Here is a 19,875-nt window from a genome sequence, read left to right as displayed (position 1 = left end):
TAATTTTTTTCACATCACCTTTTTGTCTACTCTAAGAGGATCCAAGGTGAAATAGGCTTTTGGCTGATTTCAACAGAGGTATAATTTTGTCCCCTATGAAACTGCATTATTTTTATTTCACAGTCACATTACTCTGCACTGTTGCAGTTCTCAGTATTTCTCTTCAGGGGCTGGTAAAAACAGGAACCAAAATAGACTTTGCATTGTGACCCCAAACCTCTGTAAATTAGGAATATGTGACATGGCTAATCCCCAAGGTAAGCAGCTTTTGCTTTATTCACTGCACATTGGAGTGTCTTCTGGAAACCAAATGAGTTTCTGGTAAGAATTCTAGCTCCTTTTCTGACATTCTGCTGCCTTAAAGATCTACAAAGAGTTTATCTTCCTGAAGCTACATGTTTTATATATGTAGCTATTTTTTCCCTATTATGCCTTGCAGCAGGTTTTCTGCAAAATCTGATTAGAGTGGCTAAGCCCCAGGTGCCTTCATTGGATAATAACTATTCTTCTGAAAGGGATCTGGATAGAACTTGGAACTTGGAAAAGTGATTTGATCTAGACCACAGGCATCTCCATATCCTACTTCTGTGTGAAGAGGGAATCTTTACTGTTTAATGTTGGTGTAAGTTGCACATTGGATGCAAAGTATGTAATGCAAGTCCTAGAGGCAGAAAGAATGAAAGCAAAGGGTGAAAGTGCAGAAAAGTGGTGGAGGGGAAGGGTCATTTTGTCGTCATTATCATTCTGATGATAATGAGGTCGAGGTAGATTTTTGGTCTGATAAATCCTTATCATTAGCAAGACTGCATTAGAGAGCTGTCTTACCTACCAGCTGGCAAAACATGGGAGTAAATGGAAATTTGAAGTTTCCTAGGAAGGAGTTTTATGTTGTTTGGTGGTTTTTTTGGTTTGGTTTTGGTTTTACAATTACTAGCTTATTTATTTTTCCACCAACAGCATAGGAAAGGGAATCTTTGCACTACGTCACTGTATATCTTTATTTTTCACCAAGGCCTAGCCTTCCAATGTACTAGCTTCCAATAGACTTTGCCAACTTCCACGTTACTTTAAAAATGTATTTTAGTGAACCATTTTCATTAAGATGATATTTTAAAATACATTGCTAACTACCAGGAGACGTAAAAAATATTTTTGTATTTATTTAAGGCTTTATAATGTATATCTGCTTTATATAACTATTTTAGAAAAAACATCCAGATTTATGAAAATCTGCTTTATCTACAGTGGGTTATAATTATTGACTGAAGGAAGCATCAGATTGCATGAGTAAAGAGTATAACTAAAGGGGCACCGAATTCATCCTTTAATAACTTTTTTCTTGAGACGGAGTGCTCTTAAAGGAAAAAAATACTAAATTGGGAGTCGTAAATGAAAGTTAAGAGTTAGAGACAGTTGGAGTTGAATCTGTGCAGTGAGTTTACTTTGTTGCTTATTTGCTGTTTGTACCTTTAAACATTTTAAACAGCTTTATCAGTAGTGGAACCCTAATTTGCTTGTGGTGATTTTTCAGGATAGGAGCACTTGCCATCTGATTTGTATCTAATTTGTTTGTTTCAAAAGCCCTCCTGAGCTGTATCTGCATTAGGGATAACTACATTACTTATGCCCTACAACCAGTGTCTTCCCAACAGGCTGTTTGGAGACCAAGCAAGTACAACAGGATGGTTGAACAGTCTGCTATGCAGCATAATGAAAGATTTCAAAATCTCCAAAAATACCAACACACACCCCACACCCCTTCTCCCAACATTACACAGAGTAGGGGAGGTACCAGCATGGAATGCAGTAAAGAGTAACCTTGTGACACAAGGTCAGCTCTAAGGTAGGGTGTAAAGAAGAGGTAGAGAGGATGTGAAGAGGATGAGGACAGATAAACATGAAGTATTCAAAAGCTGTCTGGACACAGTCCCGACTCTAGGGGGCACTTGGACAAGATGTTCTCAAGAGGTACCTTCCAAGCTCAACCATTCTGTGGTTCAAAGCTTTATGTCCATGTCCATCTTTAAGGTCCTTAAGGTGTTGCAGCACCAGGAAAGGGAAGGCCATGCAGCTCAGTTGTAGCTGTGTATCTCAGCTGGCTCTGAGAATTCCCCACATACCTAATAAGACTGAGCTCCAGTGATTAGGGGAGAATCAGGCTGGCTACACACAGAACCAGGTCAGATTTTTAAAATTCTGGCATAGTTAATTTGTTACATAGAGAAGTCACTCACTGATAATTTAGAGTTTACAGTATTTCTGGGTTGTTTCTGTAGTAGAGAGGAATACGTTTTGAGTTAAATGGAAATTAAGAATTTAGTAATTTATAAAGCCTGACCTATATTTTTGTATAGTACAGTTCCTTTCCTTAACATGTCATTATTGACATGTTAACATGTCACTTTGCTGCTGTGATTTTATCATTCTAAGCAGCATCCCAACACCATTGCATAATAAGATTTTGTTGCTCTGTTGCTAGTATGTTCAGGAACTGATTTTTTTAATAATATGGATTCAGTTATTCTTTCTAGCCAGATACTTCACTGTTTTAATGATTGAGATTGACATTTCTGTATGTGCAGGTTATCTGCTTTGGATGTTAACTATCCATGTAGAATTATACCAAATTAAGGTGACTTCACAAAAAAACAGGAAAGGAACACAATGAGTTACTTGGTATTACACAAAACTGTAGTTGTGATGTGCTCTCTTTTTCATTATAATAACTTACACATAAAAATAAATGTTGGTGTGAAAAGCATTAAGAAGGTACTTTGCCAGATGTCAGCTTCTATCCAATAGTTTACAGTTAAAAAAGAAATACAGTGGTAAAAAGAAACAATGGAAGCTTATGCTATAGAAGGTCAGTTTGTTGCATAGTAGACAGTCTGTTAAATAGGTTGCAGTACAAGTCATGATACACTTGTATTTATGCAGTTGCAGTGTTTTAAATAATTAGGTTTATTAATTCTTATAATTTAGTACTTTCTGAACATAGTTTTAAGGTGTAAGTAAATGATTAGAGAATTACTACTCCATCTTACCTCTGCTTTAGAACAAAGATTAAACAAAACACTTCTTGGAGCTTTTGGCTAGGAGATGTAATGAAAAACACACACCAACTTAAAAAATGTAAAATGATGGTATCTTGCAAAATGTCTGACACAAAAATTACATGCACCTAATCTTTAAAAAATTCGTAAACTTTTAATGCTGTGTTAGGTTTCATTCACGAGCGTTCTTCCATCATTTTATGAATGCATCAACACTTGTGCTGAGAGAAGAAAATAAGCAACGAAGTGTTGGGAATGTTTAGCAAGGGTGAAAAGTCCACTTTTGGTGCCAGTGCAGGTCTATCCAAATCCCAAACAATGCTAAGGGCTGGGCAAACCCACATAGAAAGCAGATCTTTTGTTAAGGTGCATCTGTGTCCTTCTGTTAGCCAAAGAACTCACTGCTGGCAACATTTCAAAGGTTGTTGTTTGCTTCAGTTATCATCTGACCTTCGAGGACTAAACTTGAAGGTCAGAACATTCATAAGGTTCATGCCCTGAAAATTCAGTGTGTGCTTAACCAGCTAAAGTGCCAGTAGGGTCAGGGATTTTTCTGGAGACCTGAGGGAGCTATTTTGTTGTGTCCTCTTTAGATGACTGGTGGATAACCAGGTTCTTTGTCCAGGGGAAATACCAGCCAAAGGAACTAACAGCAGAAAATCTAGAAGTCCACAGACCTAATTTGTTGTGATTCCAGGAGAGCAGTCAGGCAATTTTTGCATGCTGGAAAGCTCTAATAGAGTCTCATCTAGAAATGAAGGAGTTTAGATACTGTTGCTAATTGGAATCACCCATTTTTTTTATTTTGTGTCATGCAAAATATCTTATGATTATTTTAACTTTGTATATTAATTCAGATGCTTGCATACAGCTTTACCTGCATTTGGAAAAAAAAACAAAAAAACCCAAAACCTTTGCATTAAAGGCTTCGAAATCTTACAGATTTCAGGATGATTTCAGGTTATCGTTCCTTCATGTGATCTGTCAAGAAAAAACTAACAAGCAACAATAAAAAACCCAACCAAAAAACCCCAAAACAAAAAACCTTAAGCACTAGTTTATTTTACTGGTCTCATGCTTTGGCCCATGCTTTTGATGTTCTAATGGTGCTTTATTGGCTCTACTGTTCCAGAGACCACACAACATACAACCAATTTATTTTTTTTTTAATTTTTTTTTTTTTAAGCCAAGGAATAAAAAAACAAGCCAGGGAACTGGAAATATACTTTAGAATTAACTTGGATTTAGAAGCAGATGGGAGTCAGGCTTTGATGGACTAAGAATGAACTTCAGTTGCTTGGTTAGGAGGGCTGTAGCTTCTGTGCCAAAGTCTGTAGGAAGACAGATTTCTCTTAAATCCTTGTACAGCTGTCTTCTCTTCATCTTGCCAAATGTAACCATGGTATGAACTGAGGAAAACCATGTCATGAGACCCAGGTTGTAGAGGTCCATTTGGTAAATCTACAGCCACCACTGAACCTGTGTAATCAGTGCCCAGCATCTTCATTTTTTGATTGCTGATTTAAATTTATCTGACTCTAGGTTTCAGGCTTTCCATTTTGTTATACCTCTGGATATTGTTGAAATCTCACTAAACAGAAGAGCTATTTTGTGCCCTGTGAAGGTACTTAAGGCCTGTAATTAAGCTTCATCTGATAGAATTAAGACAAGGGCTTCTTTGTATCTCTTGCTGTTGGGTACTTTTTAAGGATTTTGTTTGTATTTGTGATTGCTCTTTTTACCCTGTTTGCCTGTGTCTACTCATTGTAGGCTTACAGTTCAGTTGAAATAATTTTATGTAGTGCATGATTGGTTTGTTTGTTGTTTTTTTTTAGAATTCAGGTGTTTGTGTGTGTATGCATGTGTCTGTCACAGTATTGTATCAGCTCTACATTTATCTGCAAAGCTAAGTAAAATTAAAAGTTTCCTCTTGATAGTTTAGCCTGATGTGTCTTGCCCCCATTTTCCTCTCTCAGCATGAAGTCCTCATGAAAAACCACTTTATCCTCTGTTTTCAGAAACACCATGGAAAAATCTGGTCATGGAGTCTTAGAGAATAATTCTAGTAACTGTGTTCAGATTTGCTTTTCCATCACCACTGGTAAAGGTCTTTTACTTGAGAGAGTACATCTGCATTCTGGACTTGGTGGTGCTGTATGAACTATACTGTGCCAAAGATGGCACTCTGTTTTCTGACTCTAATCAAATATACCTTTTTTTTTTTTTTTTTTATTTTTTATTTTTTACAGAGTACCAAGCTGCCATTTTGCATTTAAAGAGGGAACACAAAGAAGAAATTGAAACATTAAAGGTATGCTTTTGTGATATTTTTCTTTTCTTTCCCCATCTTGAGTGTACTTTACAGGTTTAAGTAGTGCAAAAATATACACTGTTAAGAAAGGAACTGTTTCTTTTTAGAAGTTATTTTCTGTTGGCTGGCAACTCATTTAAAATTAAAGTAGTTAAAATCCATATATGCAGTCATGTATGATGACAAAAAGCAGCTTTACAGGTTTCTTCTTTATGGTTTTCTATATTGTTGTACACTTTTTCTTCCCTTTAACTCAGTAGTGCAATACTTTTACATTTCCTTATTGTAATAAGGTACTGGCACTTAACTACTCACTCTTTCTCAGTAGTAATACTGTAGAAGCAGATTTCTGTCATTTGAGACTGAAAAATAAGTATGGTAATTCCATTTGTGAGAATCTGACATTTCGTATTGAACAATTTATTGGTGTCTGGTTGTTAAGTGTAAACTTGACCAACTGTCTAGTTATCAAAATTAGAAATAAAGAAGTTAACATTAGAACTCACATTCTTTTGGCAGGATTGACTCTGTTAAGCAAAGTGAAATATGAGGAAGCGTTTTCATCGTAAAAGCAGGAGCTTAAGTGGCAGTATAGCTTAAAGTAAATTTGTTGAGCAGTCCTAGTTTAACTAAAATTTAACAGCATCTTCCTTTTCTCACCATTTGTGATACATCCTTAAGCATAGCTGCACTGTCTGTTTGCTAAATACTTGCTATACAAGTCATCAAGTACAAAACTTTCTACATTTTCTTTGTTCTCATTAACACAAATACAATGCAAAAAAACCCCAATATACTAACAGAGTCTGATAATCCAGTATCTTGGGATATTGGTGTCTTGACCTTATCATTAGACAGACACATAGAGCAATCATCAAGTACAGTATTTGCATTGCAGAGTATTTGTGTTTGTGTCTGCACAGAGGTCAGGACATAGTGAACATAAAACCTGTGAATTTGAGAAAGCTTAATGAGGTCTTTGAGTAGACAGGGATGTAATGGTGGTAGCAGCTTGAGAGTGGGCCAGACAGGCAAAGTGTCTCTGCCTTGTGCAGCATCTCTTAAAGTTCACCACAGGGAAGTACAAACTAGCACTAAAGCAAATGCAATAGTAATGTGCAATAAATATTAAAATACTAACTCTTACAAGGACTATTGTAACTCTCCCACACAAGAACAGTAGGTGGATGCAAGAGGGATTTCTTAATTTTGGGGAGTGTATTTGAGACAATACATATTCTTAGTGAGAGGAAAATGTGGGCATCTCCAGCAACTTTAGTAGTAGAGACAGAGGAAACAGGTACTGGCAGGCAGCCAGGAAAAATCACACATCACTCCTATTTAATCTTTTTATTAGAAGAATGTTCCTCTTGCAAATTTTGTATGAAAAACAGTAAATTAATTTATTTGCCACTCATAACTTTGAATGATATAAGTGTTCTCTATTAAACCAGGTTTTAATTTTTTATCTGGATGGTTGGTGTTTTCCTCGAATGTCATCATGACTTAAGGATTAATTTTATTTACATATTAGCTTGCTTAGTAGTAAGGAAATTGTGAACGGATTGCTTCCAGAAAAGTGACATTGTGATGTAACTTTCAACACCATAAAATCTCACCATTTTAAATTACACATATGCATATAATTAAAAATGAGCTAAAATGCAATTATTTGTTGTCCATGATTAGAAGAAGACTTATGCACCCCTAGCAGCTATGTCATACAGATCATGTTTTCTTATACTTTCCTTGTTTCTTGTTTCCAATTTGGCAATTACTTTCATATTTGATACTGTTTTACTTTGCACTGTGTTGTTCCAAAGGCAAACCAGAAAATGTGATGTGATTATTTGGTAGGCCTTTTAGGTAATAACAGTGAAGTATAAGGTCTGCATTGTGATGATCAGAAAAACAATACTCACATTTATTGTATGCAAGGCATAATTCAAACAAGATTTCTAGATTTCTGTTTTGGAGTTACTGGAGACCTTGCACTGAGTTCTCTTTGTAAGTTTGTAAATTACAATTGGACTTTTTGGTTTTCAATATTGAAGGAGATAAAAACTTCTTTACCAAAGGCCTGTTGAATCAAATACCCTGCCTCCAGCAGTGACCAGCAGTGGATGCTTAGAAACCACATATAAGAAGTATGGAGTGTAAGGGTAATATCCTCTTCCTCTATGGTGCTTTTTAGTTTGATTTGTTGTGGTGGTTTTTTGGCAAGTCTGGGTATCTTCATTGCCTATTCCTTGTTACTTCTATTACCCCTGTCTCCATTCCCCTTCTTTGCAGTGTGCTGCTTGATTTTTGGGCATCAGCCAGTTCTAAATTTCTGAGAACTGTTACCCAGTATACCAGCTCCAGCAAATACTGCTTGAGAGTTTCCTGTAGCAGAGTCTGCCCTACCCAACCACAGGTTATGGTATTTTGTACTGATGAATAAATTACAGCATCATATGCTTCCATGGCTTCTGAATGCTATGCCAAGTAGTCTTCCTGTTTACTTTTTCTGCATGTCCTTGACAGTGAATTCCTTGTAGTAGAGTGTGACCCATCATGGATGCATTTTGTTTGTACAGTTATTTTGGAGCTGTTCATTTCTCTGAAATGTGTGGGATGCTGTGTGAAAACTTCTATCTAGTGCCAGAGTAATAATGTAAAAAACATATAAGCTGGTAATATTTAATTCCTATATTCTTTATATGCCATGTGTGCAATGAAGAGTAACAGTAAGTTATTACTTCTGTGAACTGAATGTCAAATCTGACTGCAGGATGTTATTTTTTTACATTTGGTGAAATCTGAGAGTTGGTCCTGCTGCTTTGGTAAATCATAGATTATTAATTCTGCTTCTCTGTTTTAGTAGCTTTCTAAGTGAAAGGGTGTCATTTCACATTTTTGTTCTCCTTTTTTTATAGCCTGTCTGCTTTAAGAAGTTTTTTCTCCTGTGTCTCTGCAGTTCAAACACTTTAAAGAACAGAATTTTTTCTTCACATCTCTCTTGTTAGCCTTTATTATTTTGCTTTTAATTTCAAAGGAATTTTTCTGAGTTTCATGATTAATTTAAAACTTACTGCTGTTCCCTGAAATTGCTTCGGTCTGTAATATTTAAATATAACTGCAAAGGGACATGATTTTTGCTCTTTCTTTATTACCAGCATTTGCACTGGTAAAAATGGAATGTGTTAGAGAAGATCAGACATTTTCTGTATATTCTCTTTTTTGCGGCTTTTCATTACTTGATGGAAGGGACAGATGTATTTTAAGATTAAAAAATATGAATTACAACATATGGCTGTACATCTGGAAGTTTACATTATAAAACTTCATATGGGAATGTATAGGGAAGTAAAATTGTGTTGTGTGATTTAATGTAATAACTTGTTGCATTTTATTCTTTAAGCATATAGGGGAAACATATGGTGGTAGATACCCCTGCTATTGGAAATCCTTGGGTTAAATGTGGTTTTGTACTGCATGCTAAAAGGAACCTACAGACAGAAATTTTTCTGAACCAGCTCTTTTGAAAATGGTCCAAACCTCCTATCTTTTATTTATGAAGAAGGTTGATAATCATACCTTCTCTGTAAAAAAAAATAGGAATGAGACCCTTATTCTTTGTTATTTCTAAAATGCCTAGAAAAATCTTAAGGAGCCATGGAAGGTATGTGTAGGGGAAAGTTCTCAAAAAAAAAAAATTATTAAACTGTGCTGAGAGTGAAAGCAAGCAAAGTTATCCAGAATCTGTCCCCCCGAAACCTATTTATAGTGGCTTATAAAAGAGATCTGTGTACCTTTCAGCAATACAAAGTGTCCTACACTTTTGTACTGTTTCTTTTGGAAGTTATTTTTGCTTGACTATATTTATGAAATTTCTAATGGATTTTATTCTTTTAAGATTTATTACTGCTATGTTCATTTCCTATTAACTGGATATGGAACACCCAGAGTACAACCAGGGCTTTACCTATACCCCCAGTCTGAACGTACTGATGCTGCAGGCAGCTGAAGTTGCAGAAAATGCAGCAGTCTTGAAGGATGTAAAACCATCCCTGGATAGGGAGGGTGAATGACAGTGTTGTGGGGTTTTTTATGTTGCCATCCTTCTTATCACGGTAGCTTGAAACTTTAATCCTTATTTTGATGTCACTTGAAATCTATTTCAGTAAAGTAGTATGTGTATTATTTAAATTCAATTGACAAGTATTGCACCAAGTTACTTATGAGTCTGCACCATATCATTCTGTGTAACACCCATTAGTGGGTTCATTAATGCACCTAATTTTAACTGAATCATCCACATGAAGATAATCTTTAGAAAGGGTAATACAGTAAGGATAGCAGTTTTTATAGACTAGTTTTAGAGACTTAGTTTTTAGTCATTTAACCTTAACTACATTTATTAGTTCCTGTGTTCAAAGCATTTATTTAATTCTTCAACTGTTAGTAAAAAAAAATTATATAGTTTTAAGTAATTAAATTGTTCACTGTTGAATTTTTCACTTTTCCTGCTTGTGCCGCTAGATGTCAGCAAAGTCTTTCAGAAGGAGTCACAGCATCTCTATGTGTGCAAATGTCATCCTTCCCTCTAGGCTGTGAGAGGATATGTTGTGGTAACACCCTGCCCACTGTTTGTGGGGCTGGAACAGTCTCAATTTTAGGTCAGAAATTAGCTTGCACATTATGGAACCAGAATCAAAGTTGCTCAATAGGTAAGCAGTAGCTGTTGCCATCTTAATCAGATTTTTCCCAACAGAACAAAGTCTGCATTATTTAATAACCAACTGAGTAGATGACAACGACTTAACATTAAATCAAAATATTCTAAGTGAACTACTGACTTCTGAAAGGAAAGATGCAAAGGTGTAAGTTATTTTTTCCCTAAGTTTACCTTCTATTTTACACAAGGATAGCAAATATCCCTTCTTTGGTTACAAAGAAGTTTAATAATGCTTTTGGAAGATGGAGTCAGAGTTCTAAGTTGTCCTATAACTGTACTCAGTGCATGGATCTCTCATTCTGATCCAGATTATGAGATTTTCACCAACTCACTATATCTTTTACATGTTCCAAAATTGAAAATAATACTGTCTTTAGCCATTAATCACGTTTTTTTTGTAATAAGATTGCTATATATTCTATGGTGTGCAGTATATAATATACTCTGTAAGAAATAATAGATATTTAATAACAGTAAAACATAAACTATAGCTAGCTTGTTAATTATACAGTATTGTTACAAAAGAATATTTCAGCATCTTTCAAAGTACCTCATTGAAAATTTTATGTAGAAGTACCTGCGGTTGAATCTAACACACTTATAAACCTATTATTGAAGCTTAGGGTAGAGGGAAGTGTAATGCAGTTGACATAAAACTGCCCATGACATTATGAAAGACACACAGGCCTCATTTAGAGAAGCCCCACCATAGGCTGCCATGGTGACCTTTCTGGTCTCCTTAATAATGTTTGCATTTTTTCATTTTTGCAAAGGTTTCAAGAGCGGAAATGTAGGAGCAGAAAGACCTTTTTATAGAAGAACTTGCTTAACTTTGAAAACAATTTTATAATATAAACCTCAAAGCCTCAAAGCACCATAGATAAAGGCTCAAATATGTGAAAGAAAAAGGAGTGTGAAAGAGAAAGTGATAGCACCAATCACAGATGTCTCATAATCACACAATTGCTCGTTTTTATTTTGTTCTGAGACCACAAGAGCATAAAAACATTTTCTCAATTACTGAATGAAGTAATATTTTACTTATGTGAGGATGGTTTCATTCTCTTACGTATGTTTTTACATCTCTCACCCAGTCCTTCTCTGGCCTTTTGTTTTCTCTCCTTGCTACATTTTGAAGCTTGTAATTTGATTGTGGGAGGCAATGCTGGAAGTTGTTGTATGCCAGAATGCTTATCAAAAGAGGTGTTTTATGGAAGTAGGAGATTTCACTTTTTAAGTGTCTTTTACTTATATGTAAAAGTGAAATTTCATTTACACTTCAGAAATTAGATGCTTTAACACCAAATCAAAACATTTTAATATATTTGGATTTTTCAAAATCTCCTTTGCAATTAGTCTACTACATCAAAGTGCAATTTTTTTTAATAGATTCAATTGAAAAATTTTTGAGCTCGACGCCCTTAGGGAGCTATCTATATAATGCCTTTCTAGAGAAAAGAGTGTATTATGTTTTGTTTCCCCTCAGTTTTGTGCATGCACATCTGAATTCTTGCATAGGGTTGTGATTTCATAGCTTGTCAAAAATCACTGTTTTGAAACCTGCTACTAAAATGTGGAGACCGATGGTGAGGATCATTGAAAGCTTTCATATCATGCCACAGTATTTAACAAAATAGCATCTAGAAGTGGATAATATGATGAATTTGGTAATAAAATTTTGCTTCAGGATGCTGAGATTGCTGGTTTTAATCTTAACAAGATGAACCATCAGTAAGGTGGCTAACTGGTTTGTGCATTCTTTGCTGCATTTTCTTGTCCCAGAATGCATAAATAGAAGAAAATCTGAATCATGGATGTTTCTGTCTGCTGGAGCTGTGGCTCAAAGGAGCAGCCAGGGTCAGCAAGACTTTATTAGTCAGTCTTTCCTAATGAGCTGTTCAGGCTTGGCAGCATTTCCATGTGGTGTTACTGATAAAGGTCTCCCAGCTTGTGGTTAATTATTGATACTGCTCTCACTTAACTTGAAATGTTTTGGTCTTTTGTGCTTAGCTGCTACGTGCATGGTTTCACCAGGGTGTGTGTTCTGTGTGTATTTATGAAACTTCTGTCTTGTGTACTTGGCTACTACTCATAAAGGAATTCTTCCTGTTCACTGCAAAGCCTCTCTACAATGAAGGGCAGTGAAAATATAAAGATTGAGAAAAGCATTAAAATGTGAGAAAGAAGAGAATGAAACGAAATCTCTTGTATTAAACTATCAATTGCAGTACACCTAAGGCTCCCAGACAATGGGAGCAGGATTATTCAGACAATGGGAGCAGGATTATTTTTAAAATCTGTATTCAGTGTGAAGGAGAAAATCCCAGCAGGAGAATAATCCCCCTGTAATGAACAATGTGCGTGGGCAGTGCTAGAGAAGGTGGAGGAGCAGATTAGGGAATGGTAGCAAAGACCTGAGCAATAAAACAAGAACTTTCTGCAGAACGCATGCAAGCACACAAAGAGCTGGCAAGAAACACTTTATTCTGTTTGGGACAAGTGACTGACAATTGCATCTTCAAGCAGAGAGGAAACTTGGAATGATTCTTTGTGCTGTATGAAGATATTCCCCAGTTCAGAGCTTAATTATCTTATAAAAACTGGCACATTAGAATGCCTCTGTTCATCCCATACTCTGTAATCAATGAAGTTTTAAATATCTCTCCTGCTTTCTGATATTTACATTAAGAAAATTTCTCCCCCTTCTTTTTAATTTTTAATGCAGCTGATGCTTTTCATCCTTATTTTCCCTTAATCATATGTTTAAATTGTGATCATTTTCTTATCAGATAGCTTGAATATCCAGGAAAACCTTTAATTCTGTCTGGGTTTTTTTACTGCTACTTTCCATGTCTTACATTGCCTCTCTTTTATTTTCATCAATACAATTTCACTGCTAGAACTTGAACTTAGACCTCATGTCTGCTGTAGGATGCTTTTAATTCCACAAGTTGATCCAAGACTTCTCCTGTTTATTTAAGAATTTACCACAGACCATATTCCATATATTGGATACAGCGAAAACCTCTTAATTCTCAGTTAATGGACATGGACATGGTATTGTGTGGTTTAATGCTCATGGAGATTGACAAGATAATTTATTGCCTAAAAACTTCCAACAGGACCAAGCTCCTGCCCAAATTTAGACACGTAACAAAACACTCTGCTTAATTAGGTCTAAAATGAAACCCCTCTAAAAAATTCATTATCAAATCCTTTATCTATCATAGTTTGTGAAAGTTAATTTATTCCATCATTGCATTCCATCCTTCCATTGCCATGTGATCAGGAGAATGAGGTAGAACGTGTCCCATGAACACGATGACATTTTATTACGATGGATTTGGGAGACCTCTGTGGCTTTTGTGGAAACAATTGTCTAGAAATGAAACCAAGTGAAGTGTGATGGTGGGAGTATAAAAGCTACTAAAAATTAAGTACCATTGGATTACCATTTGGATTTTGAAAGCATGCACCCCCTGCCTTCTTGCAAAAATTACCTGCTTTTGGAAATTTCCGGAACCAGATGTTTGTTTGAACCTAATAAATGTAAATCATTTGTCTGAATTAAATACATAATTTTCTGTAGTTAAAAATTTTGGCTATAAAATTTCTGTTTTTAGAACAAGGACATATTTGGCAAGGATGAGTATTTTGCTAATAGGGAGAAAACTATCTGAAATTGGAAGTTGAAACTTCTGAAACAAAAATATTTTTTTTCTCATATTCAGTTAAGACTTCAGTCAATAAAGATTTTAGTATTTTCTGACTTTGCTCATTATACCTATTGCATCTTCAAATGCTGACCAAATTTTTAACATGCCATTTTTCACAAAGCCACCAAAGGTGCCGAAGCCACCAAAGTTGTTCTAAAGTATCACTGGAGCAAAATTAAGTTCCACTGCTTAATGGGTGCCACAAGTTACTCATTAGGTGAGGTTCACCCTTCTAAGTGTTCTTTGAAATGGAAAGGTAGCCTATCTTCTGACCTCTTTTTTGATGGTGAGACAATGTGAAAGAAAAGCCACTGGAATTTGAAGCAGACTACAAGAGCCAGAAAGATATGGAGATGTGAGAGGTAAAGTTTTAGGTAGAAAATCCTAAGTAGAGATACTAGGACAAGACTGGTAAGCTGGGCAGGGAAAGAAGTGATCTGGAAGTTAAGACAGAGAACTGTAGGAGATAAATTACAGTCTTGGATCTGGGCATCCCAATTCGGGTTCTAATCATATGTGGGCAATTTCCCCCAGAATTATGGGTCCTCAAATGAATGCAGTCTATTCAGTACTTGGGTTTGGTTGTTTGTTTTTTGTTTTTTTTTGGGGGGAGTCAATGAGTAATACCATCCCTTGTTTATTAACCAAATGTGATCGGACTATAGATGGTTTCATTTGTGGGGAGGTACGCATTGGATTTTACAATATGTGTTCAGATAGGCATGTGCTATTATTTTTCATATGTTATGCACAGATATAACAAGATTTATTGGGAAGGTTACATTTGCATACATGTCCATATCACAGTACATTTCTGACTTAGCTTGCAACTATAAAATGGATCGCAGAATCTCAAGGTGGTTGCTTAGAAAATAATCATTGCTCTCATTGGTAGGTGTATCATTGGTTACTGCTTGAGAAACACTGAATAAAATGACTTGTGATTAATCTTGCAGGAATTAGCTGTTTTAGCGTGTGTATAATGTACTTTTCCAGCTCAGCATTGTCACATCACTATAGTTCTGTTGTGTCTCTTCCTGAGGTTCCATGTTTTGTTCCATATATATCTTTACACTTCAACTCACGTAATCCAGAAGTCTTAAAAGGTTTTCATAATACATTTTTGAAGTACTGTCTGGAAGAACTCCCATCGTGTTCACTGGATGAGTTCTGTCAAAGAAAAAAATTCTGAGTAGCTGCACTGCATGGGAACATGGACAGAGAGGGAAAAAATTCAAGTTGCTCTGGCAACCATACTTTTAGTAATTGAGCAAGGCTGGTTTTGTAACACATTTTTGTGTGTGCAGGATTTTTTTTTCAAATCTATAATAGGAACATCTAGAATAATGAAATGGTGAATAATTAGCATATAGTAGGGATGTCTTTTACAGAGTTACCGAATCATTTCCATAATTGATGATATACTTCTGTTCTTATGAACTCCAGAGAGTCTTGTCTAAGTGCACTGGTATCTTTATCTGCTAAGTGGCAGCATAGATACCTCTACAGTGTTAACAAGAAGACAAGTTATAAAAACAGTGTTGGGTCTTCTTCCAGATTATTACTGGATTGGTGAATATTTAAAGGCTGTCTCCTGTTTTTACCACTGAAATTTATGATAGTACATGCAGAATTGGAACCTTCCTGGTTAAACTAAGATAGAAGCATGAAAGAGAACCTTGTGTGTATAGGATCTCCTCATATACATCGTCTTTACAAAGATATCTGCAGTTAGAATTGTCTCTTCAGTCATCCTAGCTGAAGCAAGTCTTATATTGTAAATACAAAAACATCATTTCTATAATGAAGATTTGAAGGAAGGAATAGATCTTTCCTTGTCCTTCCATAGGAAGTGCGTAACTTAATTAAAACTGTTTTGTGAATACAAAGCTGAATATGAAATTAACCTCTGCCTTCATTTCTTTTACTGTAGGAAATGAGGTAGTATTTTGCCTAGTATAATATATTTTTTACATTGAAGGAGGGACTGTTTCACCAAGCAATCTATTTGTTCTGATGTCTTCTGGTCCCTCTCCATAACACATAAGGAATGTGGGAATTTTAAGCATCAGACTCTTAGGCGATTGTGTTCCTTAAAGTAAAGTTGAACCTCCATTATTATTTTGATATCTGATGTCAAAAATCCCCCCGAAAATTAATTTGTCTTCATAGCTAAGAAGTGAATGGCTCTCTGCACCTCAGTCTCCTGGCTCTTGTCATTGCATGTGTGAACTCTCTGTAGGTGTAGAAGTTACTCATCTCCTCAGTGTAGGTGTTTTCAGAATATTTAGATAGAAAGTATGTTAATACAGAATGAAAATCTTGAAATTCTAAAAGTGAAGTGTTATTTTATTCTTATAAGGAAACCCATGGCACTATTTGGCTAAATATTTAATACTGAAAAGTAGTATTCATTGTTGCTCTTTTTCCATCTAAAGATACATCACTTTATCTTTGTTTAATGTTTGCCATGTGCTGTACTTAGGCTGAATTTTGCTTCAACCAAATCATTGGTTGCAGTTTATCAGAATAGGATGTATATAATTACTTTCTTATGTAATTACAAAGCTTTGTTATAATGGCTTAATCGTGAAGTCTGGTTGCCAAAGAAATCAGTTCTTTATACTGTGAAGCAATGTTGACAGTAAACTCTCCTTTCCTCTCTACCCCCTCCCAAAAAGAAAAGAAAGAAAAGAGAAGAAAAACAAGGTTGCATTACAATTCTGGCAACATCAGCCACACTAATAAAATCAAATTCAATGTTGTTTTACGACTTTGAATTTATGTGACTGCACAGGATCAAAGGATTTGTATCCCACTGGACTGCAAGGTCTATAGTTCATGGCAAAAAAACTCATCAAAAAGAACATTTTAGTAGTAAGGCTTTTCATTTTAATCAGCCATAGTAATAAAAAAGCTGTTAGGTGTCCAAAAACATTCTCCCAAGATCAGAGACAACTTGCTCTCTACCACAATCAGTTTTCTTATTGGATCCATACTGCCTCTGTACTTTTTGTCTCTGAAACTTCATCTTCAACTTATTTTAAGCCTTTTTTGTCTCTTTTTTACATTTTATATGCCAATCATTAGAAGTATCAGTACAAATAATTTCCCTGGCAAATAAGAATTGCCATAACTTTTTTAAAGTAGATTGCCATCAAAACAAAAGATAAACTAAACTAAAATAGAATTTTAAAATCTGTTCTATATTTATATATATTGTATTATAAAACGTTTGAATAGCAATATTATTAGGCTGTCCTAACACTAAGGTAGCAGCTACAAGTGAGAAACAGAGCAGGGAAGAAAGTATAATGTTTGTGACAAGAAAAGGCTGTTGTTTTCATGTTTGGATTCTAACTAAAGTTTGAAATTAATTTTAACATAATGGGTGGTTTCATTCTTTAATTAGCTTGGCATCAGAGAAGTTGTATGCTGTATGTAATTTACATTTATTGATGTGTTAGGTGCTGAATTGTGACTTTCCATTCTGCATAAATTAAATGTTTAAACAGAGTGTAACAATATGTAGAGATTTTATTAGGGAAATTGACTGTGAAAGTATCAGAGAAATTTTCCTTGAAATTCACAGGCAAGTCTCAATTTAGCTGGCTACCCCTTTTTTACAAATGGGGTAAGAGTTTTTTCTAGGAAGAATCATTTAGGAAGGATCAACATTTACGTTTAGGAAGAATAAACACAGAATCACTTTTTGCAAGAATTGCTCCTTTTCTGCATGGCATGACACATCATGGATGCTACATGACCTCTTGTTGCTGCTGTACACTGCTTGCAAAGTTCTAGAAGGTATTCTAAAGCTGTCCCTTCTCACTCCTACCTGAGTTGCATACAGGCTTATATTGTTTTTTGTCAGTTGAATATTTTAATGGATTTATTATTTTAAAAAAATATTCATTGAAATGAACAGAAACTTTAGTATTAGTGGTTAACTTTATAAGCTACCTACCAAACATGCAAAATCTACATGAAATGCCAAATTATCTGCTGTTAATATTTATTTATTTGAAACCTGAAATTTACGTCTTCAAGCACGTGTCCTTCAAGCACATTAAGTGCTTTATTAAGTGGCTCTATTAAGTAATATTTGGTGTGGTTTTTTAGAGGTCCTATGATTTATCACAAGGGATGACATCGCTTTGCAAATGTGCCTGGGACAAGAAGTTAGTGATTCCAAGGTGTTAAGAATTTTCTGCTGATAGATATTCCAGATTCAAGAAGGATTTAGATTCCAGTGAGATTTCTGTGTGTGCACAGAGGTGCCACAGTAAAGTACATGATTTACCAAGTGCTAAAGTTAGCATTATAGGATCCATAAAAGGATTAAGTTGTGGAGTATGATGAATATTATTAGAGATATTTTTTCACATATAGGAATTAATAATGTTTGTGGGATTTTGAGAGATTACCAAGAAATTTCTAGGACGCATCAGGGTTCTATCTGAGTGTTTTATTGAAATTTATGGAGGGGGATTTACTCTTATTAAGAGGGTTCTGAGTAAATTTACATATAAATAGGAGAGCTGTAGAAAAGCAAGGGCTAGAGGTGAGCAGTTGTGAGTGATGTATTCTATAAGAAAATTCTCCAAGTTAGTTAATTTGAGTAATCTGAAATGGCTGGATGGTAGTTATTAATAGGGAAAAGACTGAGGGGAGGATATATTTATATGCAGGAAACAAAACCTGGGTGAATGTAATTTTACAGGAGCATTTACAGAATAGACATAAGGCAATCAGGATGAGAAAAATAAACTTTTAAGGCAATGTGGAAATCACTCTGTGAGGGGGATGGAAAAGAGGACAACATTAAAGGGAACTGAAGATCCACATTGATTGGAAGAGGAAATGCTGAATCTTAGAATCCTATAGAATTGTGTGCAATCCATAACGTGAGGGGTGGTTTACATCTTCTAAGAAATAGTTACTTGAAATACTTGAATACTTGAAAACTGTTTTCCTGGTCAGAAAACAGCTGCAGAGCCCTTGTGTTATAGATCTGCTTTGCATGGCTACTCACGCTCTTTCTATAGTGACAAAACTGGAGGTGTGTTTGCTACCTTTATACTTCCAGGGTCACTGAAAGCATAGCACTGGTGTGAAAAAAAAAAAGCTGGTTCAATTCCTGTTCCCACTGTATTCCATTGTTCCAGTTGTAGAGTTATTTTTCTTTTAATTTATGATACATGTATTTAAAAAAAACAAACAACCCTTCCCCTCTCTCCCTCCCTCCCCCCCTAAAAAAAAAAAAACAAACCAACACCAAAACCCAAAAAACAAACAACAGCTCCCCACCCCTAAAAAAAAAAAAATCCACCAAAAAAATAAAACAAAAAACCAAACAACCCAAAGCAAACAACATCCTCTAGCTATTTCTTATTTATTACCTTTGTAGAGCCAGTAAGTTGACTCAATATGTAAAAACAGACTGGCCAGAAACTTGCAGATCTTTTGACATGCTCTTCTCTTTGGATACAGGCACACAGGTTTTGCAATGGAAAGTGTGGTAGCCTGGCTGTTACTGATTCTGGGTCATAGAAAATGGTGAAAAGGAGGAATGTAAGACAGAAAACATATATAAAGAATCAAATTGCTGAACAATGGGGTTTAGTTTAGAAGAATAATTTTATAGTAATATAATAAAAGTGAAGAGTGATAAGACTATGGTGAATATATCATGTAGTATACATTTCAACATGCATAGAAGATAAAATAGGAGATGAAGAGGAAACCCTCACTGCTAGAAAATGAGTTCAGAGACCATAGCAAAGGGGTAACACAACTGAAATGCTCTACAGAGGCAGGAGAGTGAAGAATAGCTGAAGATGTTAATAAATGTTTCTTACGGTTTTTGTGCAGAACTGAGTCTAGAAAAGAAGAATTCACAATGTGTAATAAATGCAAACTAATTCTGCAGTGACATGACACTGGCTAGGTCAAGAATAGTTTTAACTGAAACTGGAACAATTAGTTGGAAGAATATTAGAAACACATAAACAGAGAAGAAAACCTAAGGTTATGGCAATTTAAATACTCACTTTAAAAATGCCAGGCTTGATT

At 35.3% G+C, this 19,875-nt stretch overlaps 1 protein-coding gene across 4 annotated transcripts in view; it reads left to right on the top strand.

Moving 5' to 3' along the window:
• Positions 1–19,875, top strand: part of FMN1 (formin 1) — a 189,882-nt gene that overhangs the window by 73,552 nt on the left and 96,455 nt on the right. For all 4 annotated transcript variants that reach the window (XM_071744341.1, XM_071744339.1, XM_071744340.1 and 1 more), the window contains one exon: positions 5,303–5,364. In XM_071744341.1, coding sequence (XP_071600442.1) covers positions 5,303–5,364 — 62 coding nt within the window. The remainder of the gene's footprint in view (positions 1–5,302; positions 5,365–19,875) is intronic.

Source organism: Heliangelus exortis, chromosome 5 (genome assembly GCF_036169615.1).
Source record: "Heliangelus exortis chromosome 5, bHelExo1.hap1, whole genome shotgun sequence".
NCBI classification, from domain to species: Eukaryota; Metazoa; Chordata; class Aves; order Apodiformes; family Trochilidae; genus Heliangelus; species Heliangelus exortis.
Note: the sequence above shows the minus strand (reverse complement) of the source record. Positions and strands in the feature narration are given on the sequence as shown.